Source organism: Barbus barbus, assembly GCF_936440315.1.
Source record: "Barbus barbus genome assembly, chromosome: 9".
Taxonomy (NCBI): Eukaryota; Metazoa; Chordata; class Actinopteri; order Cypriniformes; family Cyprinidae; genus Barbus; species Barbus barbus.
Window position 1 is genome coordinate 15,181,191 of NC_136737.1, and position 27,585 is coordinate 15,208,775.

At 36.5% G+C, this 27,585-nt stretch overlaps 1 protein-coding gene across 1 annotated transcript in view; it reads left to right on the plus strand.

Moving 5' to 3' along the window:
• Positions 1-5,963: 5,963 nt before the first annotated feature.
• Positions 5,964-27,585, plus strand: part of LOC306875575 (DNA-directed RNA polymerase, mitochondrial-like) — a 56,095-nt gene continuing 34,473 nt past the window's right edge. The window contains exons 1-10 of the mRNA XM_079426248.1: positions 5,964-6,190; positions 6,559-6,657; positions 7,555-8,384; positions 9,327-9,460; positions 14,077-14,263; positions 19,154-19,303; positions 21,279-21,617; positions 21,708-21,947; positions 24,696-25,487; positions 27,386-27,508. Coding sequence (XP_079282374.1) covers positions 6,049-6,190; positions 6,559-6,657; positions 7,555-8,384; positions 9,327-9,460; positions 14,077-14,263; positions 19,154-19,303; positions 21,279-21,617; positions 21,708-21,947; positions 24,696-25,487; positions 27,386-27,508 — 3,036 coding nt within the window. The 5' untranslated portion in view covers positions 5,964-6,048. The remainder of the gene's footprint in view (positions 6,191-6,558; positions 6,658-7,554; positions 8,385-9,326; positions 9,461-14,076; positions 14,264-19,153; positions 19,304-21,278; positions 21,618-21,707; positions 21,948-24,695; positions 25,488-27,385; positions 27,509-27,585) is intronic.

Genomic DNA, 27,585 nt, shown 5'->3' on the forward strand with positions numbered 1-27,585 from the left:
CACCCAGATGTGTTTGAGAACTTGAGGATGAAATGCAATGTAGTACTCAAAGCTGCTCATTGTCAGCCTGCTGCTTTTGATATTGCTCACATTAATAAATATGCTGGAAACAGTCTCGGTCTTTTATTTATATGCAGTACTGTCTGGACGCATTACTATTTTTTATGTTTTTGAATGAAGTCTCTTATGCTCATCAAGTCTCCATTTATTTTATCAAAAATACAGACAAAATCAGTAATATTGTCAAATATTACAATTTAAACTAATGTTTTTTTCTTTTAATATTCTTTATATTTATTTCTGTGATGCAAAGCTGGATTTTGATCAGCCATTACTCCAGTCTTAAGTGCCACATGATCCTTCAGAGATCATTCTAATGTGCTGATTTGATATTTGGTTATTGTCAGTGTTGGAAACAATTGTGCTGCTTAATATTTCTTCTGGAACTTGTGATACTTTATACAGGATTGATTGATTGAATGCTGACAGGAATTTTCAAAACTATAGAAATCTTTCCTAACAGTATGTGTTTACTATCACTTTTTAAAATCAATTTTAAAAATTGCTGAATAAATGTATTCATATTCTTTAAAATGTTTTTAAAGAAATATTAAGCAGCACGACTTTTTCCATCACTGATAATAAATCATCATATTAGAATGATTTCTGAAGGATCATGTGACACTAAAGACTGGAGTTGAAAATTATGTTGAAAATTCAGATTTGATCACAGAAATAAATTATATTTTAAAGCATATTCAAATAGAAAATCATTATTTTAAATTGTAATATTTCAAAATATTACTGTTTTTGTCTATATTTTTGATCAATTAAATGCAGGCTTGATGAGCAAGGGGAAGTGGTGTGTGGAATTCTGCATTTAACCCATCCAAGTGTACACACAGTAGTGAACACACACCCGGAGCAGTGGGCGCCCAGGGAGCAGTTGGAGGTTCGGTGCCTTGCTCAAGACCTCAGTCGTGGTATTGAGGGTGGAGAGAGTGTTGGTTATTCACTCCCCCACCTACAATCCCTGCCGGACCTGAGACTCGAACCCACAACCTTCGGGTTACAAGTCCAACTCTCTATCCATTAGGCCACGACTGCCCCATTGGAGATTATTTCAAAAACATTAATAGTGGCCACACTTTTTACAGTAAATGTGCATAAAAACATACATACCCACATATATACTGTATGTAGTGTGTGTGTGTGCATTTATTAATCTGCATAAAAACATACATACCCACATATATACTGTATGTAGTGTGTGTGTGTGCATTTATTAATGTGCATAAAAACATACATACCCACATATATACTGTATGTAGTGTGTGTGTGTGCGTGCATTTATTAATCTGCATGTAGGCTATACTTTTATCTTTTAAAAAAAAATACTAATAAAGGTTTATGCAAAACACGGTAGACAGCATGGATTTGCATTCATCTTGTTTATTTGTGACCACATGATGGCTCAGATAGAGCATTCAAATGCTTTCTAGCACTGTTCCACAGCAACAAACTTGACCAAACTAAGCACACATTAGAAAACGAATGAAATCAGTAATAATGGCATGAAGTGATTAGCTTACTAGCATTCATTTATCGTTGTAATAAACATGCATGTTCTGTAAAGCTGCAGTGAAACGATATGTATTGTGAAAAGTGCTGTACAAATAAAAATGAATGCGTATACAGACTGACCCAGCAATGGAAGTGAAATGTCCACCAAAAACCTCCCCGGACATCTTAGCACAAACCATGATAAGATCGTAAGTAACACTGTTTGTCTTGCTTCAGTTTAACCGAACATAAGACTGATGTCATCCATTGTACAAACATATGATCCCAACTTTTCCGCTCAGGAGTTAATTGTAAGCATCCAGACTGCGACATGCGTTCACCGCCGTCTCTCGTGTACACGCACGCAGCATCAATCAGAGACGTCCGGAACACTACTTTTAATGTTCTTTGTAACTTCACCTCAGTCATATTTAAAGGGTAATTATAATAAAAATACATAACTTGCGTTTTCGCTAGACTTAAAAAGGATACGCTGTAGGTTTTGATAGATCTGAGATTTAAAAATGGCGCTGTACCGGAAATGCTTCAGGACCAGACATGCGCAGTAGCGTTCCAACTCCTTTGTTATTGTTTACGTCCTTGACATGGTCTATAGAATATGGACAAAAAGCTAAACTTATATAACTTCTGCTTTGTTCTTTCTTTTTTTGACTTGCTTGTGGTATATTTTACAGATGTACCCTTCCATGCACATATGGTATGAGCAATCCTGTGCCCCTCCAGCACACTCAATGTCCCCGGAAGTCCATAAAATCAGCTCCTGCTTCCTTGGAAATTTATGCTAATTAGATTCTTTCAGGACAAATGTAAGATGTTGCACTTAGAAGCTCAAGAACAAAGTTCTGTCCCCATACGAATGTCAGATGTGATGATAAACTTGCTCAAACTAATATGGTGATGCTAGTCCCTCAGCTAAATGCATGGCCACAACACAGCTGTTTCATTCAGGACACAGCAGCACGACTGCCATGATCTAAACATTTCAAGAAAAACATGGCTGGCGGTGAATCATAGAATGATTTCTGTAGGATCGCGTGACTCTGGAGACTGGAGTATTTGACAGCTGAAAATTCAGCTTTGCCATCACAGAAATAAATTACATTTTAAAATATCTTTATATAGTTATTTTCAATTATAAGAATATTTTACAACATTATTGTTTTATTACTTGTATGCTTAAGAGATTTCTATCAAAAACATTAAAAACAATTTACTGATCCCCAACTTTTGAACAGTATTCTTCTCTTTTTTTTAAATGTCAAATATTTTACAGATACTGAAAAACTGTGTAATTAATGTACTGGAAAACAAACAAGCAAAAGAAAAACATGAAACTTAATCTTGAGTGACATGACCTCAGAGAAAAGGTAACTATCTCTAATTCCACACATCGTTGGCTGTCAATAGGCCTCTGCTTAGCTCCCATGATGCCATGTTATGTCGGTTGCGCCCTGAGCTGAGAAAATCTGTTCGGCCATGTGAGCTGTTCACTGGCAAAAGGAACCTAATCTTTCCCAGCAGAGCTCCCATCAACTCTGGAAGTGCATGAATGGAGATAATATCTCAGTAATGAGGCCTGTTTTGTACCATCAAAGTCCTCCAAAATGGCCTGAAACCCGACCTCCCTCTTTGCGTCGACGAGCTCCCCCTAATAGCTCCCATTATTAATTGTTTTCTCTCTCCTGCTAACATACGGAGTCTCTTCCAGTCCCCCTCCATCACCCACCTCCACTGCCAACACGAACTCGGTCTCCGTTTCACTTCAGACTACCTCAGTTAACATTTATATCTAACGATAAATGGCATCAGCCTAAAAAAAAACTACATTTTGTTTAATTTTTCATAACACATATTCCATGGTCTAGTTATTTTGCCACACCCACATTATTGTCTTATTTTGAAATAAGATTATGGTGAATCACACTATAACACTGCAGTTAGGCAATGTACAATGAAACTCTCATGTCAACCACAGACTTCCTGCTAGATTCCTCCGACGCAGGTGGCCGAGATAACCAGAGTGCCACACTGTGCGGTCGCCTGCATAAACATCCGTTTCTAATTCCGGATCTGTCCACTGCCGCCACAACTGAAGATCAATCTACAACTTCCTGCTTCGTGACCATTGTCCATTGTAGCTGAAACCAGTGATAAGTGAGGAGTCTATCTGATCAGCAGCTCATGAGAGTCTTCGTCCACTCGGGATAGTTAACAGAGATCTACGCGTGATAACATGGACTGTTACTTTTTAAAGAAAAAAGATAGCGGATATGATTGGTGGACTTTCATCATTAGCGATAATCAAAGAGAGATGCGCCTCAGATGTGGGAGATTTTTGATGCTAATTGTAGAAACTCAAACAAATCTGCCTTCAAGTGCCATGAGGATATGATTTTTTTCACATTTTAAGCATTGACTCTGAATTATTAGTATTGACAGGTGTGGAGAGATTTTCCTAAATGTATTGCATTAGGGTATGCTAACCCTCTCAATGTGGTTGTAAAATACACCTAGCATTAGTATGTTTAGCGGACTAAAATTGGAGCGAGAATTTTTCTCTTTCCAGAATTTTTTACTGTCCTTTTTGCAAAACCTCAACTCATACTTGCATGAAGCATTGGCTAATCAAGAGAACATTTTAAAAGCAGCTCCTACTTCTAAAAACAAAGAAACACACCTTTCACATAGCAAAGAAGTCTGAATATCAGAGTCCAAGAGAATGGCAGCCTTATTTTCAGGGTCTTGAATGGCTCTCTTCTCCCCTTTTGTTGACAGCCAGTCACCCAGTAATGACTGTCACACCACAGCGTGAAACATAAAATGGTCCTGTCAGAAAGGTGACCCTGTGAACCGTAGCGACCAACAACGTCTGATCTCCACCTACTAGATACGCACAACTTGTTTTGATGACTAGCATTGAATTGTCCATATAAATGTGCTTTACTGACTTATTTCAGAATTTAGATACATTTCAGAGAGCCTAATTAAATGATGTCACATAGCCTAATTGGGTTCAATACGATTTTTTAATGCAGTTATTTGATTAAAAAATACAGTAAACAGTAATTTATTCCTGTGATGGCGAAGCTGAATTTTCAGCAACCATTTCCGTGTCACATGATCATTGCAGAAATCATTCTAATAAGCACTGGTCTGGATCAGGGTGCTCAATAAAAAAGTCTTTGATGAATAGAAAGCTGAGAAGAACAGTGTTTATTTGAAATATAATTTTTATAGCAATACAAGTCTTTACTGTTACCTTTGATCAATTTTATGCATCCTTGCTGAATGAAAAATCTTCAACAACTTTATTTGTTACTCTCATCATCTGTTTTCATTTTTAATTTAACATTATGATACAAAGATTTAATTACTGACAAGTTCAGTCAGCCAAACACAGAAGTAAGGACAGCTTGGCTGTTCAAATGGCAACACGCATCCACAGAGGTATTTAATGTATTCAGATATTAATACAAAATATTACCTAGCCCTAAATCACTCAGCCACACAGAAAATAGCATATTTACCTACAAATATCAAGTTTCATGCGTCACAAAACAAAGAAAGACGACGCAAAAACCTGAAAAGTGAAAAACTGAGGGACACATTGGTGTATCCTTACAGAGAAAAATAAGGGTTTAATATTGTACCTTTTTGGGTGCAACAGCTTGTCCCTGGAGCAGTACCCTTAAAATGACATACCTGTACCCTTCTGTATTTTTACCCCTAATACATATTAGTACCTTAGAGTAGTAATACGTACCCTCAAGGTACTAATATGTACCTATTAGGGATAAAAAAAGGTACAAATATGTCCTTTTAAGGGTACTGCTCCAGGGACAAGCTGTTGAACCCAAAAAGGTACAATATTAACCCCTTATTTTTCTGTGTTGCTTATGCCATGGTACTGGACAAAGTTCGCCATCTACTGTTCAGTTTCTAACCAATTCAGGCATTTTGAAATCACATATTATTTTATATAAAATAAATCGTTAAATAAAGCTTAAATGAAATGGGCCACTTAATTTTTATATATAGGCCTATTTTAAATATTAATATACAAACAAACGCTGTCAAACTGAGCCGTCACCAACTGAAAAATGCTACTTTAGTACATCTTTTTATTATAATAAACATAAGTATGTTTAGTCAAATAAAGATATTTAACAAGTGTATTTAGGTTGAAGACAACTTTGATACCATAACAAGGTTTTTGTATATTAAAAAGTCAACTTGCCCCTATTTTCCCCTTGAGTTAAGAACATTTCCTAAAGCTTACATGAATTAAGTGATTACATATACCAATGAAATGCAGCTTACATGTGATATATAGTATTTCATCCTACCTCAAGATGAAATTCGGTCGATCTTTGATGTCTGAACTCCTCGTGTCGTCTATGAACTAGTCAGGTCTGAACAAAATGGCGGCCTTCTGCACGGTGTTTCAAAAACTATCATAACAACATGTCACTTTTGAGACTGTGTGCCTATTCAGCGGCTTTAACTCGCAGTTTTGCGGTTGACAGAAGTGTTCAGAGATTTCTGAATGGCGATTATTGCCACGTGTGTCTCAGAATACGGAGTAATGGAGAGAGACAAATACAAGGTAACGTAATGAAAGTTTTACTGTCTTGTCCTTCAAATCACATCAAGTCTGTCATTTGTTTTGTATCAGGTATATTTCAAATGTACGTCGAAATGTTCACTGCAAAAAAGTCAAGCATTGACTGTTGTTTACATCGATGATCATTAATGTCTCAATGTCAAGGAGGCTTTAATAAATAACAGTCTGACATAGTTCAAACAGTTTGATGATTGTTACTTTTTATGCACGTTTTCGGTCTTTCTTTTATGTATATCTGATCTAGATCTATTATGTCTGTGTGGATTCTTTGTTGTATTAGATGTCATGTATTCCAGCACCGAATACAAACAGTAGAGTTGGTAAACATTTTTTTATCTGTCATTTTTCAGACAAAACATGGGCTACAATTTACCAAAGACACTATTCAGCCATCCCTAAGAAGGAAGATGGGAAGAAAAGATTCTGTGAACAGTCTCAGTTGTTGGATGGTGTGGTATATTTTCACTTATGATTGTGTATTTAATGCGAATCATTGATGTTATAAGAGAACAACTGATTTTTTTTATTTTTATTTTTTTTAACAAATTGGCTGTATGATATTTATTTAGATTTTAATTTCAAGCTAAGTCATTTTATTTACGTAGCTTTACAGAAAAAAAAACACATGTTTATAATGTTTATATTTTCTTATTATCTTCATGCCCTATAGTCACATTTAGCAGATTAGAGCTGGACAATATTATAGTTTATATTTTACAATGATGTAAACATTCCAGCAATTAAGATTTGCTATATAGTGTAGCTATAGTTTATGTATGCAGATGAAATTGTACACTTACTGTACTGTATATATCCTATTTTATATAGAGAGTTGTGTGATAATGTAGCTTACATTTTACAATGATACTAATAATAAATAAAGTTTTGCTGTATAGGGTCAAAGACAGGATATCACATTTAGACGTCCGCATCAAATTAATTTTACATGTTATTTTATATACATAAAAAGTAAAGTGTGTATTTTAGAGTTTAAAAAAATAAACAGGAAACACATGCTAATTTAAATTTTGTAAAAAAAAAAAAAATTAAAACTATTAAACTTTTATTGCTTTGATGCTTGAATAACCCTTTTCATCTTTGATATTGCTGTATGTGGGTGAAGCTGAATGTGCTTGTATATCCAACTTTAAAAATATTACTGGGTGATGATGTAGTTTACAATATGTGTTGATATAAACAATAAAGCAGGTGAGATGCATATAAAATAATTTAAATGTAATATACATACATAGATGTTCATTGTTAAATAAAATAAAGTGTACTTTTTTATAGGTGCATAATACTGTCATGTGAACTACAGTTTTCTCTTCAAATGTTTTTCACAGTTCTGGAGGCCAGAATCCAACAACTGCAATCTGACGCCGTTGTAGACGTCAAACATTCAAAGGTGCAAATCATCAAAATGCAGCAGAAAATACAGAAAACCTCACCTGGGAATAGTCAAAAGAACTTGCCGGGAGAAAAAGCAGAAATGCTTAAAAGTGGGCCATCTGCGAAAAAAGGTGGAACTGAAGGGGTCACGCCTTTCACAACTCACGCAAGTCGCTGGATGGAGAAACTCAAGCGTGAAAAGTGGATTAATCCCAAAAAACAAACTTCACATAGAATGCACGACAAGACAAAAAACAGCAAAGGGAGTTCGATGCGTCCTGGTACATCTACAAAGACCATCACAACAGGCAAAATAAGTGAGAGAAAAACTAAAGTAGAAGACTCCAAAGCCTCTGCGTCTACCTCCAAAATCAGTGCTGTGCAAAAAAAGCCTAAAAAGAAGGTTTCGAGAGTCTCAGAAAGTTTAGCCGCCAGGTTACCAGGAGTGCAGAAGATCTCCAGCAGTGAAGTTGGCTGTGTGTCTGAGATGTCTACACAAGAGGAACTGGCAGATAAAGAATTTGTTGAGATAGAGGAGCTTGATGTAGACAATGAAATCGACCAGCAGAGCTTGAGTGCTCCTGAAAAGCTTCTGGAGGATAAGGAAGGAAACCGCTATGGAGACCCTCAGCTCAGAATCCGCTGTTACTTGGAGGCATGTGTTTTCATCGATGATGTAGCTAGAGCTCAGAGCTGCCTACTTTCTCATCACCGTCAATTATCCAAACGAATGCACTTGTCTATCAGCGCCTACAACATCGTGATGAGGATGTGGGCCAAAAGAGTATGTATTAAGCATTTCTCTTTTAGCATTATAGTAAGATTTTTTAAATAAAAGATAGAGTAAACAAATAACAAAACTAAATAAATGAAAATATGGTAAACAAATGCAACTGTCAGTGCATACAACATCGTAATGATGATCCATTTGCATCTCTCATTTTACACATTTTTGATCAAAAATATAATAAAAAAAAGTAATACTGCAGAAATATAAAAAATTTAAATTGCTGTTTTTTTTTTTAAATAGATTATAAAATGTAATTTATTCCTGTAGTGGCAATGCTGAATTTTCAGCAGCCATTACTCCAGTCTTCAGTGTCACATGATCCTTCAGAGTTCATTCTGAAGACATTTCTTCTCATTCTCTTAAAATCTTAAAAACAGTTGTGCTGCTTAATGTTTTCATGCAAAGTGTGACTTTTTTTTGTGATGAATAGAAATTTAAAAAGAACAGCATTTATAATCCGTAACTGTCAAGAAAGTATTAATTTATTTTAAAAAATCATTCCAAACTTTTGAATTTATGTCCGAGTCCAGTATCTCTTATATTGTATTCAAATATTTAACAAATATTTTTTTTTTTGTTAAATACATTTTTTTGTTTGTTATTTTTTAGTCTTAAATTGTATATCTTTCCTTTTATTTTTATTATTATTATTTTATATATATATATATATATATATAATTACTCAATATATTTTAGTGTAATGCTTTTTCTGTTACCTTTTTTAGTCTTCAATTTATTTAGTTTTTAGGTATTTTAATATTTTTAAGGATGTATCAGCTTGTTCCTTTCCCTTCAGTTTTACATGTTTTATAATTTTACATTTAAAAATGATTTTATCATTTATTTTAATGTTTTTCTTGCTTGTTCCAGTTTATAATTTTGCAGTATTGTTCTTTAATGCTCTATTTAAAGCCATTTTTAACATTTTTATTGCAGGGTTCCTTCAATCACATTCGTCGCTTGTTCATTCTGATTGAAGAAGCCGGCCTGAAACCCAACGTTGCGTCTTACAGTGCTGCTCTGGAGTGCATGGGCCGCATGCCTGAGTGTCAAACGTGGATCATTAAAAGGTAAACACTTACTTCACTTATGTATTTCAGTGTAGTCCAATCACATAGGTGAATCCCACAGATGCTGCATCACTAGTTTGCAAGGACGTTTCTTAAAACGTAATTTTTTTCCTGGATCAAAGATAAAAAATAAATAAATGTATATATATGTGTGTGTGTGTGTGTATATATATATATGTATATATATATAAATAACCCATGAAATATGTGAAATATGACCCGGAAGGGCTTATGGAACAGTTAGAAATGTACAATGATGACATAATCATTCAGTTTTAGAGTGTTAAAATATTCAGTAGCAATATGATTGTCACATTGTTTAAAGGGATACTCCACCCCAAAATGAAAATTTTGTCATTAATCACTTACCCCCATGTCGTTCCAAACCTATAAAAGTCACAAGCCCCACGGTTTTCATCTAAAATATCTTAAATTATGTTCCGAAGACGAACAAAGCTTTACAGGTTTGGAATGACATGGGCGTAAGTTATTAATGACAAAATCTTCATTTTGGGGTGGAGTATCTAGATTGACAGTTCCAGACTGTGTCTCTAGATGTCAGTGTTGCAGTATGCAGTAATTCATGTGTAACAAAGCCTCCTGCATTCTCTTTAGATTCCCTATAAGAATCCAAATTAAATTTATAAACATGCAAATTCGTAATGACGCTCATATATATGCTTTTATATTTTTTCATCTTCCATGAGCCGATCCATTCATCTATAGCACTATAGGATTATTCTGAGCCTGCCTTAACCGTGTCCAAAAATAGAAATTCAAATTGTGGTGATTCATCTAAAGAGCATTAACTCAGTGGACTGCCATTTTCTCTCTGGTCATCTATTTGTTTTGTGTGCTGCTCATCTCCGGGTGGAAGAATTTAGCAGATGAACACCTCCTCACTTGCATTTATACGAGGAGCTCCTTGACAGAATGAGGCCAGATCAAAAAAAATCTTATTTTAGTGTGTGTTTTTTTTTTTTTTTTTTTTTCTTGCCTCACTTTTACATTGTCACATATATTAAATTATCATTAGGGCTGTCCCTTTTTAATTTGGTATAATTATATAATAAAATATTTAATTAAACATTTCTATGTTTTAATATATATTAGAGTATTTGTCAAATATCTTTGAATTAAATTGTCTTCATTTGGAGTGTTTTCAACATTTATAATCCAAATGCAATTGTGATGAATTTGGTCAGTAATTAATACGATTTGAAATTCATTCTACTATGGAACACAAAAGAAGATATTTTGAAACCTGTCTCAGTGTTTCAAAATATCTCAAATGTTGTTTTGGACCCCATTGACTTTCCTTGTATATAGACAAAAACTTGCAAAATTTTTCTAAATATCTACACTGCTTTTCTTTTTGAAAGAAATTCGGGACGCAACTGCTAAACATCTTAAAATGCTGAGATTCACGTTGGTTTTAAATCCACCAGACAGTTGTGCCCTTTCTGCTCCATCTTTAGCAGTTTGTTTGTTACCACACTGTAACTGTGTTAAGTGATCTAATTGATTGTATTAGGCCTTTGTGCGTCTGTAAAGCCTAATGCAAAGTATCTGCATTTGATCAGTGCTAAAGGTGACTGCTGAGGCGAATATGGTGCCGCCCAATGACAGCACAGAGGGACAGGTGCAGGGTGGCTTGTGGCAGCTGGTTGGGTGATCGATCACTGTAAGCTGATGGCAAACACGCACTGTTGTGCAGTGGAAGTCTTCTCTCTACAAACCCCAGAGGAGCTTATTTTTTACCCATCTGTCTCTCTTTGTTCTCCTTGCCACAGTTTCAGTTTGTCTTTCAGCTCTCATGCGGCGCGGTTGTTGCATCTTTCGCTGCAATCCGAGCTTGTCGTCCTCTTTGCACATTTGGTCACGATATTTAGGACCAGACGTTAACACTATTGTTTTGATTGCAATAACGGTGTAGTCAATATCCGGTAATGTAAGCATTAACATGATCCTTTCAGTGTGGAAGGAACCTGGAAATTTTGACATCTTGACCTCACAAGGTGCATGTGTTCACTTTATTACAGTGAATGTTACATAATTTACTGTAGGAAGGAGTTTGCAAAAATAATTGAATTTGGATGGACACGAAATATTGTTTTTTTGCCCAAATCACAAACCTAATCTTGCCATTCACACTGAAAGCATTTGAATCTGAATTCACACCACGTGTGTTTGAATTCGGTTTGCAAACATTCAACCTATAAATGGCTGATGTTAAAATTCAGTACAATTTTGCCAATATAAATGAAAAACAAAACGGTAAAAACTAAAGTGAATTGGATTTAAGTGCTACAAGTGAATTTAGGCATTACAAAATTATAATGTACCAGAAATGTTATTGTTAACTAAATGATTAAAATTCTTCAAACAATTTGCATTCATTGAAGTAAAGCTGAAATATATAGTTACAGTGAAAAATGTTCATCATATTCAGTATCAAAAGATTATTGGTACTGATATTTTTGTGCAATTCGAAATTAAATTAAATATGCCGCCTACTGTAAGGTTTACTGCACTTAGTTCTCGGCCAAAAAAAGGCTTAACGCTTATGCATTTACGTACATTCGTTTGGCAAATGCAACTAAAGCAGCACTTTGAACCTAACTCTCACCAACCTCTATATTTATCAGCTTTCTTCGTCCCCAAAAAGAGATCAGTCTTTAAAAGATTGCTTCAGGATTACCCTGATATAGAGTTTTCCGCCTCTCCTAATTGCATTTGCATCAGCTGAGGGTTTAACATTTACTAGAGTATTGAATGCAACCCTCAGGAGGTAATGATGCGATTGTTCCTCTGTCACGCACAAGATGGAAAGGGTAAAGGCATGTCTTTCTCAAGGCCTCACGTTACTCTCGGTGGCTTCATCTGCTCTCTGTGGGCCCAATAGAGGGCACTGATGATGCATCATCTGTGCACTTCACTCCCAAAGAAGCCTGTTGCTTTGGAAACCATCATTGCATTCTCAGAGGTTTAGGAATAACCCAGTCTGTCCTGCAGCCTCCTGGCAATTTAAAATCTCAACCGGTTGCAGACCTTACAGAATAAATGTGCTTAAACCACAGCACTGTTGAATTCATGATTCTGATTGGTCGATAGATTTTCTAATGTGCCGGTAATGTTGAATAAGTAGTTCCAGGTTCGTTGAATACAGTTCTGAATTATGCATTAAATAGGAGCTTGGGCTGTAACCTAAAGGAATAGTTAATCACCCAGTAATGAGAATTTGCTGAAAATGTTGCTCACCCTCAGGCCATCCAAGGTGTAGATGAGTTTTTTTCCTTCATCAGAACGGATTTGGAGAAATTTAGCCTTGCATCACTTGCTCGCCAATGAATCCTCTTACAGCGAATGGGTGCCGTCAGAATGAGAGTCCAAACAGCTGATAAAAACATCACAATAATTCACAAGTAATCCACACAACTCCAGTCCATCAATTAACATCTTCTGAAGCAAAATGATGAGTGTCTATAATAACCTATCAAGCTGTTTTTTACTTCAAACTGTTGCTACCAGCCAAAAGTCCATAATCCATAACATTGCTTCCTATAGAGTAAAAGTCGTCTGGTCTGAATCAGGAGAGAAATATGCACAGATCAACTACAATTTATAAGCGAAAACAGTTCTAAAACAGTTGGTGGATTTTGATGTGAGAGGGCAACAGATGATGGACCTTTTCACTGGAGGAGGCGTTATTATGGATTATAAACTCATATTTGTGCTAGAAGCAATAGTTTGAAATGAAAGCTCCTTAATGATGGACTTGTTTTTTGCAAGCATGCAGATTTTCGCTTCACAAGTTAATTCAAGTTGTATGGATTACTTGTGGGTTACTGGGATCTGTTTATCAGCTGTTTGGACTCTCATTCTGACGGCACCCATTCACTGTAAGAGGATCCATTGGTGAGTAAGTGATGTAATGTTACATTTCTACAAATCTGTTCTGATGAAGAAACAAACTCATCTACATCTTAGATGGCTTGAAGGTGAGTAAATGTTCAGCAAATTTTCATTTTTGGTCGAACTTTTTTTCCATTTATTTTGGTAGTCTGTCGTCAACTATTCCTTCCTTATTCTCTCTGGCACAGACTTTCATTCTCTCTTCCACGGTGCTGTAATTTGTATTCTGTCCACGACAGGAACATAACTCTACATCAACAGTGATCAGTCCAGCTGCGTGGGGCTCTGACTTTATTCACACTTTTTCTGTTCGAATAAACACGGCCTTGTAATTCTTGGACATATGGCAGTGGCCTATCTGACACCCACTACCAGAGGGAGTAGAACGTTCTGTTCGAAGGTGTGCCGTGTCAATGCAAATATTTGATATTCCACTCCGACACCCCGCCAGTCTCAGTGCTATGAGCCCAGGTGCTGCGGTCATGGAAGTTTTCTCATTATAAGGCCTTTCCCATCTACCTTTGCATTAATTTTTTAAAAACAAATGACTTCACCTGGGAATTTAGTCCACAATTGCCATGATCTTGAAACAACAAGAGCATATTTATCTGGTATTAGAGAGTAACAATGAAAAAAATAAAACTTCAGCTTCAAATCCATGTTATTGTGAAATATAATCATCTCTTTTCTGGTCCACACAGGTGTCTGCAGCAGATGGAAGTGGAAGGCCTGTCCGTGGATGACGTGTTCAGACAGTGTGTGTTTAAAAAGGATGAAAGAGAAATGGTTCTGAGGGCCGTCCGTTTGGTGCATCCTGAATACCAACCCAGTGCATCCAAAGATCAGCCTGTCTGTTCCCTGCCATTGGTGAAACCGTTTTATTCTGAGGTACCATTACATTACGTTACGTTGTGTTATGTTAGACTTCAAAAGTTTGGGATAAGTAGTATTTATGTTTTTAAAAAATATATCTTATTCTCACCATGTCTGCATTTACAGGTCCTTTTCAAAAAATTAGCATATTGTGATAAAGTTCATTATTTTCTGTAATGTACTGATAAACATTAGACTTTCATATATTTTAGATTCATTACAACACAACTGAAGTAGTTCAAGCCTTTTATTGTTTTAATATTGATGATTTTGGCATACAGCTCATGAAAACCCAAAATTCCTATCTCAAAAAATTTGCATATCATGAAAAGGTTCTCTAAACGAGCTATTATAACCTAATCATCTGAATCAACTAATTAACTCTAAACACCTGCAAAAGATTCCTGAGGCTTTTAAAAACTCCCAGCCTGGTTCATTACTCAAAACCGCAATCATGGGTAAGACTGCCGACCTGACTGCTGTCCAGAAGGCCATCATTGACACCCTCAAGCAAGAGGGTAAGACACAGAAAGAAATTTCTGAACTAATAGGCTGTTCCCAGAGTGCTGTATCAAGGCACTTCAGTGGGAAGTCTGTGGGAAGGAAAAAGTGTGGCAGAAAACGCAGCACAACGAGAAGAGGTGACCGGACCCTGAGGAAGATTGTGGAGAAGGACCGATTCCAGACCTTGGGGGACCTGCGGAAGCAGTGGACTGAGTCTGGAGTAGAAACATCCAGAGCCACCGTGTACAGGCGTGTGCAGGAAATGGGCTACAGGTGCCGCATTCCCCAGGTCAAGCCACTTTTGAACAGAGAAGCAGCACTGGACTGTTGCTCAGTGGTCCAAAGTACTTTTTTCGGATGAAAGCAAATTTTGCATGTCATTCGGAAATCAAGGTGCCAGAGTCTGGAGGAAGACTGGGGAGAGGGAAATGCCAAAATGCCTGAAGTCCAGTGTCAAGTACCCACAGTCAGTGATGGTCTGGGGTGCCATGTCAGCTGCTGGTGTTGGTCCACTGTGTTTTATCAAGGGCAGGGTCAATACAGCTAGCTATCAGGAGATTTTGGAGCACTTCATGCTTCCATCTGCTGAAAAGCTTTATGGAGATGAAGATTTCATTTTTCAGCATGACCTGGCACCTGCTCACAGTGCCAAAACCACTGGTAAATGGTTTACTGACCATGGTATTACTGTGCTCAATTGGCCTGCCAACTCTCCTGACCTGAACCCCATAGAGAATCTGTGGGATATTGTGAAGAGAAAGTTGAGAGACGCAAGACCCAACACTCTGGATGAGCTTAAGGCCGCTATCGAAGCATCCTGGGCCTCCATAACACCTCAGCAGTGCCACAGGCTGATTGCCTCCATGCCACGCCGCATTGAAGCAGTCATTTCTGCAAAAGTATCGAGTGCATAACTGAACATAATTATTTGAAGGTTGACTTTTTTTGTATTAAAAACACTTTTCTTTTATTGGTCGGATGAAATATGCTAATTTTTTGAGATAGGAATTTTGGGTTTTCATGAGCTGTATGCCAAAATCATCAATAATAAAACAATAAAAGGCTTGAACTACTTCAGTTGTGTTGTAATGAATCTAAAATATATGAAAGTCTAATGTTTATCAGTACATTACAGAAAATAATGAACTTTATCACAATATGCTAATTTTTTGAAAAGGACCTCTATTTGATCAAAATATGGTAAAAACAGTGATATTGTGAAATTTGTGAGATTATTACAATTTAACATATTTTGTCTTTGAATATATTTTGAAATGTAATTTATTCCTGTGATGGCAAAGCTAAATTTTCAGTCTTCAGTGGCACATGATCCTTCAGAAATCATTCTAATATGCCTATTGGCTGCTCAAGAAACATTTAATGTGATTATCAATGTTGAAATCAAATTTGTGGTGTTTTTTCAGGATTCGAGTAGAAGGTTAAAATAATGTAAAATGCCAAACTTTTGAAAGCTAGTATAAAAATACATGTATTTTTTAATTTACATTCCTCATCATGTTATATATCATATTTATACTTTTTATAATCATATTTACTTTATTATATTGTATTTATGAAATTCACTTTTTGTCATTTTTATTCATTCAGTTTTTCATTTAATCTTCTGAATTTTTAACGGAGCTATACAGTGGTGTTACAACACCATTGACTGTACATATTTTACTACCCAAAAAAGTACTTTGTTGTCCTTTTTCTTCACATTAGGGTTTTTCATATATAGATACGACCATTTGCATTAAACCTCCATTGCGATTTGTTAGTGAACTGGTTGTAAAACAGGTTAATTGCACTGCTAAATTAGATTTGAAGTGGAGGTTGGTACCATAAAACAGGTGGTGCTTTTCATAAAACTATATACCTGTCTTCTCTGTCAGCATTAAAAGACCTGCCTGAACTTGTCTTGTGTGTCAAAATGATGAGTTTCACAACCATGTCAGCTGTCATCTGCTATATAATTCCTTCAAACAGAGGTGCCCGCTCTATTTTTGGCCACACCTGGGGGTGTTATTGGGCCAGTCTGCCCCACAACCAATTCCCCGCCATCCCCTCTTTTTCCCCAGCTGATTCATTACCGCAGGTGCACATGAGCCCATTTGTAACCCACACCCCGCTGCCTAACACCCTGAATGGAAACTTTCCTGGAAAGTATAGAAGAACTGGGCCATGTGAAGGTCTGAGATGAAAATGCTGCAACTCAAAGGAGTAAAGAAACTCTGTTAGCAACTTTTCAGAGATGCCCAACAGATCTCACTGATCTCACTCCAGACTGTACGATATTCATAACAGTACTACTGTAATGATTGACACTGTTAATGAAAAATGAGGTCATAGCTAAATTTATGTTTGAATATATTGCTTGCAGAAGTTTTCTGGCGTTTTGGCATTTATTTTATTTTTTGTGTGTGGTGTTGTTGTTGTTTTGTAGTTTTGTTTAGTTTTTTCTTTTTTTTGTGATTTATCTTTTTTTATTTTAGAATTTAAAAAATATTTCAATATTTTATTTTAATTAACAGGTAAACAGTCTTAATCCATATAGTCATCATAGCACAATTTTAATGATTGACAGTGTTGACCAGTGACAAATTTCAGTTCATGATCAAGCAAAGCAAATAATTGCCTTGAGAAGAAAATAATGGGCACTGTCAACGTCAAAAGTCACAAAGTTTTGTCAAGGCAATTAATTGGCCATCATTGAGCACTAAGTGAGGAAATACCACGGATTCATCCCGTTTACCTCTTTTTACGATTCTTGAAATATGTCTTTAACTTTAAAGTCATGCTGTGTGCACCAGGTTTAGATAGTTTGAAATGTTGCCTCATTGCCATAAATGGTATTTCTTGTGTCCCAATGCATACTTTATTTGCACAACCTCACTAAAGCATTGAAGACTGGGACGACACTTCCCTAACACCGAGGTCACCACAAGTGCTTCTCCTTGTCAGGGTTGTGGCTTTGTGGAAATATGGGCCTCTGCCGAGCCTTACACAACACTGCATCTTGTGTTCTGCCTGGCCGGGCTGTAGTAGTCATCGCCGTGGGCATGATTTATCCCTCCACAACCTTTGTGCTTGTTTTGGCCTGTGTCCATGTGATCTCTATTGAGGACAGATTTAGCAGTTGCTCTCTCCTTGCGAGTATTAACGCTCCGGTTCTGTCCTAGCCCTTCCATGATGTGTTTGGCGATAATTCCCAGATGTCTGTGCAGGCCGCCAGTGCCTCCCTTCGAATAATAAATGACTGCACATGTCAACGCACAGCCCACATTAACACGATCTCTGCACCACTTAGCAAGCTGTTGCTATAATATATGCCGTATTTACAGTTCGTATTTTATGCAGTCGCACATTTGGCTACCGGCCAGAGCCGCGAGAGTGGGACTGTTCAACCTCATTGGATTTTAATTGGCCGTACGTGGAAGTTACGAGACAGAATAAATACATTTGACATTTGACATTCGTATGGTTATTTTAGCTAGCTTGTTTTCTTGGTTCTTTTAAATATATAAGTGCACTTAAACGTAATGATGTTTGGATCTTTAATTGGGCCATAAAGTGCAGTGGCTTCTTTCGATCAGGCCTCATAACAAAGTGTGCAGCCTGTGAAGTAAATAGTCTCCATAATTGGCAGTCAAATGAATTATCGTTTTTATGTTTATCCTAATGAGATTTAAACCCTCTCAGCCTTCATATACAGTTATAAGGAGCCAGTAATATTAAAGTTAGCGCCTCCGGCGATGAGAGATTCTCAGCACTCATTATTTAGCGGGTCGTCTTGAGCTCTCTTATGATTTTGTACAAACACAAAATAATGTTATAATATTATGCAATTGCTTAATAATAGTATTGTTGGTTTTAACACATTTATTACAATTAATTAAAAAATGTGATAAAAATGACACGTTTACATTTGAAGGTAAGGATAATGCTTAGTACGTATGTTAATAATATTAAGGCGGTCAGTTTACAACATTAATTTAGTACAATCAATTAAAAAATTGTTAAGTTATGCATTGGAAAGTCAGCAATTATAAATTATACTAATACAGTTGTTACTAATAAATGTAAAAATAGCAAAGCAAATGTCATAATGTTCTGCAATCAGTTACTGTTATTGATAAAAGTAGAACTGTTAGTTCAATTTAGGACAATTTAAAAAAATTTTATAGTTTAAAATTAATTAAACTTTTACATTAGAAATTCAGTATAAATAAGATATACAAAAAAAAAGTTACTAATAAATAAATCAATAAAGTAAAAGGTAATAGAGCCATATTTGAATCTCAGATAGTAATTCTCTTTTTAATAAACTAAGCAGCAAAGTGCATTTGATTTGCGTTTAATTTATGGTTTTACTGACTTGATTTCCATCTTGTGTTTCAGAGGGAAGGTGCCACATATCCTAAACTGGACTTCAGCCTGGAAGAACTGCGTGACAGGTTCAGTCTTCAGCTGGGTATGGAGAAGGCCACTACCATCACTATTGACTCTGTGGAGGCCTTAAAGCCTGTCACCGAAAATATGGCCACAATGGTATGAAACCATAACCTGTCTGATTTTATTTATTTTTTTAAATCATGAGGTTACCGTTATTGTATTTGTAGCAGAGTTGGGTAAGATGTGTCAGTGTTGTTGTGTCTAACAATCTAGCAGACTTGTATTTAGAACAAGCCCCTAATATATAGCTGTTTTTAGGGTAAAAACTCATTTAAAAATGTTTTTGCATTGCCATTGTATAAAACACATGTAAATTTGGTTAAAGATTAGCTGTGGATTATAAAATTAAGCATTTTCCCCAAATTATAGCTGTGGGGTAAAATATTCCAACTTCGGGGTAAGATGTGCCAGTGCTAAGAAATGGCACAGATACAGTAAATAATGTTATTAAATGGCCTCGCTATGTTAAAATTACTCTCTTTGGCTTGTTTATATAAAATTGAACAATATTCTGTAAAATATGGGATGGGAATTTGAATGGAATATAGATTGTTTTCTCATATTCCACAATGATAGAACTTTCTCCTAGTTGGAAACAAGTTTTTTATAAGGAATATTAGTTTTTACTTTATTGCTCTTGGCGTTGAGGGCAGCATAAGTAAAAAGTGGCACAGCTTACCCCACTTTCCCCTACTCCAAATTATTTATGTCTGTTTATGGGCCAGAATTAATATTGCTATGACTGGTTTCTCTGAAACAAGCACAGTGGGAATCCCCAAACATAGCAAACTACCATAAAGAGGACTTTCAAAATTACATACACACGTGTAGGCAATTTTTCCTTTCAATAGTTAACACGTTATATTTTTTTAGGATCCAGATTTGCACCTAAGTATGATTCATTGGCTAAACGCAGACATTTTTGAAAGTTTCCAGCTCATGCATTGAAAGTGGCTATATTCCCACAGTCCAGCTTCTTTTTAAACTGGCATTTGCTCCACTGTGTGTGTTCCCTCACGAGAAAGGTCCCCCGTGGTCCCGCAACATTTGCACTTGTGTTTAATGGAATAGAAATGCATTGTAATGTGTCCCCACCAGCCCTGTGAGAGAGTCACCTTTCCATAGGAGGGTCAGCATAACTGAAATGTGTCATCCGCCTGCTCCGCCGGTCCACAGGGAACCAGAAAAGCATCCTGATAAATAGATGACCCACTTTCGGCCGGGCAGCACTGGCTGCCCACCAAACCCGATTTGCGTTGTGCATAAAATTCACATATACATTTATGAGTTTTTTTTTTTTTTTTAAAGCCACAGGCTGCTTGAGAGGAGAATGTGATGTAACGTAAAGGCCACAAATGGTAGCTGAGTGAATCTCATGAACACTGTCCAGAAATGTTACATTTCACCCTAAAATCCAAAGGAAAAAGTATATAATTTGTAATTTGAAGCCTGTAATGAAATGATAATGAAGCCTATTTTAGGAGAATCAAGACACTTTATTTTCATGACAATTAAGCACATCCTCTCCCCAAATTCTCAGTATGTAACTGTAATGGGGAAAAGTAGTCTATTATATCAGGGATTCCCAAACTTTTTGTCAGCTAAACTTCTAAAATATTTACTAAATCCCCATGAGATTTTAAGTTCATATTTCAGTATTTTATAGTATTTTTATAGTACTTAACAAAAGTATATAAAACTGTAAAACCGTTTGTATTGTCTTCATTGCCATTGCTATATTGTTGCACATATTGAGTTCTGAAAGAAAAAAATGCATGGTAACACTTTAGTATAAGGACCAATTCTCACTAGTAACTAGTTGCTTATTATTAGCATGCCTATTATTAACATATTGGATGTTCATTAGTACTTATAAAGTACATATTTTACATATTATAAAGTGCCATATTCTACATCCCTAATCCTACCTAATCTAAGTTAAACTACCTTACTAACTATAAATAAGCAGCAAATTAGGAGTTTGTTAATAGTGTAGCTAATAGTGAGTTTGTTAATAGTGGGAATTGGACCTTAAAATAAAGTGTGACTAAATACTTTTATATTTTTATAGAGAGAATTACTAGCAACACAGCGCAAACACTGGGAGAAAGCTCTCCTCCAGACACTGAAGGAAAAGAAACTGATATTATCCAACAACAGCCAGAATTCCTGGAGTACTTGCATATACCCATACCTGTGTATCCTGGATGATCAGGATTATGTGAACATCATGCTTCAGGGTTTAGACAAATTGTCACCCAGCGGTGAATCTTTGCTTATTATGGCGGAGGAGATGGGAAACCGTGTCTACAATTTGTACTCCATCCGGCAGAAGAGCCATAGTCAGATGATCGAGAAGCTTGAGAGTATCTACAGCTCGTATTCTGAGCTCCTGGCTAACGACACTGAGGTACAAGCTTTGGTTGACCAGACCTTCGAGTTTCGAATCAAATGTTCAAATTGGCTTTTACATTATATATCGCCTCCTGTTTCAACACAGACCAACGGCATGCTCCCACGGGAGTGTTGGGCAAGTCTTGAGATGCAGAGGTGCACCGGTCCCTCTCTTTTAAGTGACGACACCCCTTGGCCGATGGTTCTGATGGTGCAGCTGGGCAGCTTCCTGGTTGACCTGATGGTTCGTGAGCTCAAAATTTGGAGCAACATCCTCAATCACGCTCCAGAGAAGAAGCTCATCCATGTCCTTTACCACATGTACACGTTCCGCAGCAATCATAAGGTAAGAGGTGGAGACCAGCTAGACTCGAAGGGCCCTATCATCATACACCCGGTGCAATGTGGCGCCAGGCGTGACACAACAGTTTTTTGTTAGTTTCAGCCTGACGCAGTTATCATTTTCACATCCTGTGCCACGTTGTTTAAATAGGAAATGCCTTTGCGCCCATTTGTGCACCCATGGGCATGCTGGTCTGAAAACGAGGTGTGTTCAGGTGCATTGTTGGCATTTTGCTATTTTGAGGCAAGTGAAAGACTGCAGTATTTATTTATTTTTTATTTAAAGAGCGCATTAGTAATATGCGCCTATAGGTGGGTCCACAACGCAAGTACACTCTGCTTATTACACACACAGGGACACGCAGCAGCACACAAACATGCCAAATATTAAAAATTATTATTATGTAGGCTAGTCAAGTCAAGTCAAGTCACCTTTATTTATATAGCGCTTTTTACAATGCAAATTGTGTCAAAGCAACTGCACAATATCAAAAAAGGAAAATAATGTGTCAATATGTTTAAATAGTGTCTTTGCAATCAGGTCGACGATATCGCTGGAAATGAAGCGTCCCCAACTAAGCAAGCCAGAGGCGACAGCGGCAAGGAACCAAAACTCCATCGGTGACAGAATGGAGAAAAAACCTTGGGAGAAACCAGACTACATAAATATAAAAATGCCTACATGTCATAATGGATAGTCACTGCATGTATCAGAATGAGGCTACTTATTTGCTCATGCACGAGCATCTCCGTTTCCTCTCTAGAGATGCGGTTAGTCTTTGCACTTGCAAATTCCGCCGTGTAAATAGCGAATCCGCCATGGCGCGAGCGCAACTGGCTCTTAAAGTGAATGGGAGATGAGACTGATTGGTTTATTGCACGTTATGCCCAAAACACACCCATTACTTATTAAGGGAATAGGGACAACCCTTTTAGACCAAGCGCCGGGCGTATCAACCGTTTTTCCCGTTGTTAAACTAGCAAAAGTGGATTCGGACACGCCCTAAGTGCATCTGCGCCTTGCGCTTTAGACTATGCGCTTAGATCGTTAAAATACGGCCCGAAGTCACACTAGTTAAAATTCTTCACGTCCCTGAAGTGTTTTTGCTTCCATACTGAAAGCTGTTCATGGCCAGACAGTCAAATGACTGTCCATTAAAAGTAGTGTCATAAACCGTCCGTTCCCCATCTAAAAGCTCTCATGGACACGCATGTTTTCATGAATTATGGAGTCATTTTTCCTGTGCGAGTGATCACGGGCCAGCGGAGGAAGACGGCTTGTGGCGAACCTAATCTCTTTTTTACTGTCCTCTTAATTGCCTGTTTGATTAACCGCCGAGGGATTGCAAAAAGGGGGAGGAAGAGCCCAAAAAGATTGGGAGAGTTTCCTTTTTGTCCTCGGAAATCTCATTCCCAATGCTGCTGCCCTGGCTTTTGGCATGCACTGTGGGCTTCAAAGACCCGAAGCTTACCTCCCGTTCCTCCGCTGAGCTTGCAGATGGCCCGTGCAGCAGGGAAGAGCTCTCAGTTTAGCGTGTCTGTGGATTATTCATGTGGCATGAATGCTGTCAGGTGGATTCACATTCCTTTTTTGAGACATTTAAAATGCCACCTTGTAGAAAGGTGATCTCCATCTTATCTTTTTGAGGTTTAGCCTAGTGAAACAGCTTGACAAATCCAATTTCCTTTCTTGTTTTGACACATTTTATGAAAAAACCACCAGTGTGTCATGAGCAGATGACTCTTGTATCCTTCTTAATGAATCCAAAATACACCTTTTAATACAGTTTACCTTGATTCACGAACAAATTACTGTTGTCAACTAGATCTTTTTAGGGAATCCAAAATATACAGCATGAGTAGTTTAGTCCGAGTCATGAAGTAAATGACTTTTGTGAATTATTTGTGATTCATTTTAATGATTCAAAAACGTACAGGGCAACCAGTGTAGTTCGATTTGCAAACTAATTACTTTAATAAACCGTTTCTTTTTAGTAAATCCACAACATACAGCATGAATAGATTTGTCTGATTCGTGAAACAAATGACTCTTTTGAACTGATTATTTTGAATGATTCAAAAACATACAGCACAACCTGTGGTTCAATTTACGAGCAAATAACTCTAGTTATTTGTCTATTATTTTAGTGAATCCACATGATACAGCACGAACAGTGTAGTCTGATTCATGACCGAATCTTATGAACCAACTCTTTTAACGAATACTTCAAAAAGATGAGTTACTGCTTCAGATCAGTCTGAAACACAGCCCTGAATACTGAATCACTGTAATTACCCAAAAGATTCAAAATCAAATTGCGAAATCTTAATCAATATCCATCCCTGCTTGTTTTTACAAGAACATACAAACAGATCACGTCAAATACATATTTTGATGTGGAATTTCATGATTCATCATTCACATCCATCGTGTTTCTGGGACTATTTTGTAGAAATTTGTGTGGGTACATGTGCTTTATCTTTCTCTTTGAATGGAAGTTGTTTATCAGGCTGTCAAAGACAGTTACGTCTGTTGTGCACCATAAACACTTTACCAGCAGCACATAAATCATCTCTGGTTTATTTGAGGTGGGTTTCAGGCCTGCTGGGAGCTAGCGACGAGAGATTTTTATTAATGTAGATCTGTCACGGCATTTAAGCATTTAATTGTCCATGTTAAACGTCCTTTTTGTGACATGCCTTTAAGGAAGTCTCGATATTCATTCACTCTCTTCTCTGTCATCCACCTCAGATTGGCTTCATCAAACCACATCCTATAGTCACACAAATCCAGAGGATTGCGATGGAAACCAAACTTACGTTTGACTCCTACGTCATGCCCATGCTGTGTCCACCCGTTCCCTGGACATCCCCGAAGAGCGGCGCTTACCTGTTGACGCCAACCAAGCTGATGCGCTCCACCGATGGAGCCATCCAACACCAACTTCTCCTGGAGAAGAGCCGAGATGAGGATCTCCATGCTGTGCTGGACTCCCTCAATCAGGTGGGCAACTGTCCCTGGAAGATCAACAAGCCCTTGTTGGATATCATCATCTCTATCTTCAACGACAAAGGCAACGACAAGCTCTGCATCCCTCCACCGCTGTCCGAAGCACCCGAGGTTCCTCGCTTCAACCCTCACGACCCGTCCTACACTCAGGCCGAGAAGGTCTACATGAAACGGGAGGGTGTCATAGCCAAGAAGAAGGTGGCGGAGATGCACAGCCTCCGAATGGACGCACTGTATAAGCTGTCCATCGCCAACCACATGAGGGACGAGATCTTTTGGTTTCCACACAATATGGACTTCCGAGGGCGTACGTACCCCCGGCCACCTTATTTTAACCACCTTGGTAGTGACGTGACCAGGGGATTGCTGGTGTTCGCCGAGGGACGACCTCTCGGGCCCAAAGGCCTCGACTGGTTGAAGATCCACCTGGTGAACCTCACGGGGTTGAAGAAGCGTAGCTCACTAGCTGGAAGACTGGAGTATGCTGAGAGTATCATGGAGGACATCCTAGACTCGGCAGACCATCCTCTTGACGTAAGCATTTTAATAGCACCTTTACATGTATATGTGTATAACGAACTTTCATTGGTTGAGTTTGCAAGGAGTGATGTTGAAAGAATGAAAGAAAGAAATAATACTAGTAGTTATAATTATTTAAATGTGTTGTAATTAGTGCTGTCAAACGATTAATCGCATCCAAAATAAAAGTTTTTGTTTACATTATGTATGTGTACTGTGTATATAAATACACACACATACAGTATATATTTAGAAAATATTTACGTTTATACATGTATATATTCATACTTTATATTTTATATTATATATAAATATATTTAATATATAAACATAAATTTTTTCTTAAATATATACATGCATTTGTTTGTATTTTTATATACATAATAAATATACACAGTATACATACATGTATTATGTAAAAAAAACAAATTTATTTTGGATGCGATTTAATTGCGATTAAACATTTGACAGCACTAGTTGTAATGTTTATAAAATTGTATTAAATGAAAATGTATTAAATTAAATAAAATAATAGTAATTAATATTATTATTGATTAATGGATTCATAACATTATTGTTATTATTAGTATTAGCTAACTTTCTGACCAGAGTATTAAGCCATAATATTAATAATAATAACAACAACAAAACAACTTTTATTATTGATGTTGTTGTTGTTGTTATTATCATTATTATTATTATAATTATTGGAATAATTAAAATACTAATAATTCTAACTAGTAATTTTGATATGATTTGAATTTTTAATTAATATTTTATTGAAGGTGGTTATAATGTTAACAAGAATAAAAATATTAAATTTATTGATTATAATAATAACTATTGTTGCTATTGTTATTATTATTGTTCCTAGTATTATCGATAATAATATATGTATATTTTTTTTATTTAATTTTTTTTATTATTATTGTTATTGTTTTCGCCTTTTCTTTAGGCCGTGGAAGCATGGTAGTGGGTGTGGACTTGTTGCGCAGTTCATTCCACAATATGATTTAGCTTTCTTGTTTATTTGATTTTGATAATTGATCAACGAAAGTATGTATTAAAATTAAGATACAAATTAAACTAAACTAAAAAATTAAATAAAAAAAAAGGGATTTTCTACAAACAAAAACATATGAAATGGTCAAAAATTGTGTCTGACCCTCCTGGCGTACTGCCATCCAATTAATTCAAATAATATTTAAACACAAATATAAAACAAAAATGCATTTTCTTAAATGGCTACAACAGTTATTATTAATATCATTATTATTAATAGTAATAATGTTCAATTCAATTTGCTGTTATTAACAACAATAATAGTAATAGTTCTAAGTTGAATTATTAAATAAAATGATCATAGCACCAAAATGCTTATCGTACAAAAAAAATAATGTAACAAATCAACTTTTAGTTTATTAATATTACCACAAACTGCATAAGCTTATTTAATTTCCTGACTATGCACAATTTTATGCTTAATTACATTTAATATGCATTTCACTTTATTTTCCAGCTTTCCATGGCATAAAAACAGACCTGAGATTCATTTTTGGGTCATAACCCTACAGTATACAGTTTATACATTTATTATATATTGTAGCGATTGATATTACAATCATCATATGCTATTAAAAACGATACTTATAGTACAGGATTTGTTTCAATCCTTTAATGTTTATCTTCAGGTTTGGTCTTAAAATTTTGCCCACACAATTGTATATATTTTCAGGCCGTGTTCAGGTTTTATTATTGCAGACCTGTATGTAGACCTTCTATGTATTCAGGACATTCAGATCCAGACGCATCACACTGCAGGCTATGAGCTATGACTGAGCCATATTTTAGTGTTTTATTGAAATGATTGTCACATTCCTCATTCCCCAAAGAGTCACAGCTCTATTTTGCAGGGTCGCAAATGGTGGATGAATGCAGATGAGCCGTGGCAGGCACTGGCTTGCTGTATGGAGATAGCAAATGCCTCACGCTCCCCCGACCACACCAGATTCATCTCTTATTTCCCTGTTCATCAGGTACTGAATCTTTAAGAACTGCCAGCATTTGCTATATAGACACTATTACATTTAATTGCTGTTTAAAACAGATTGTA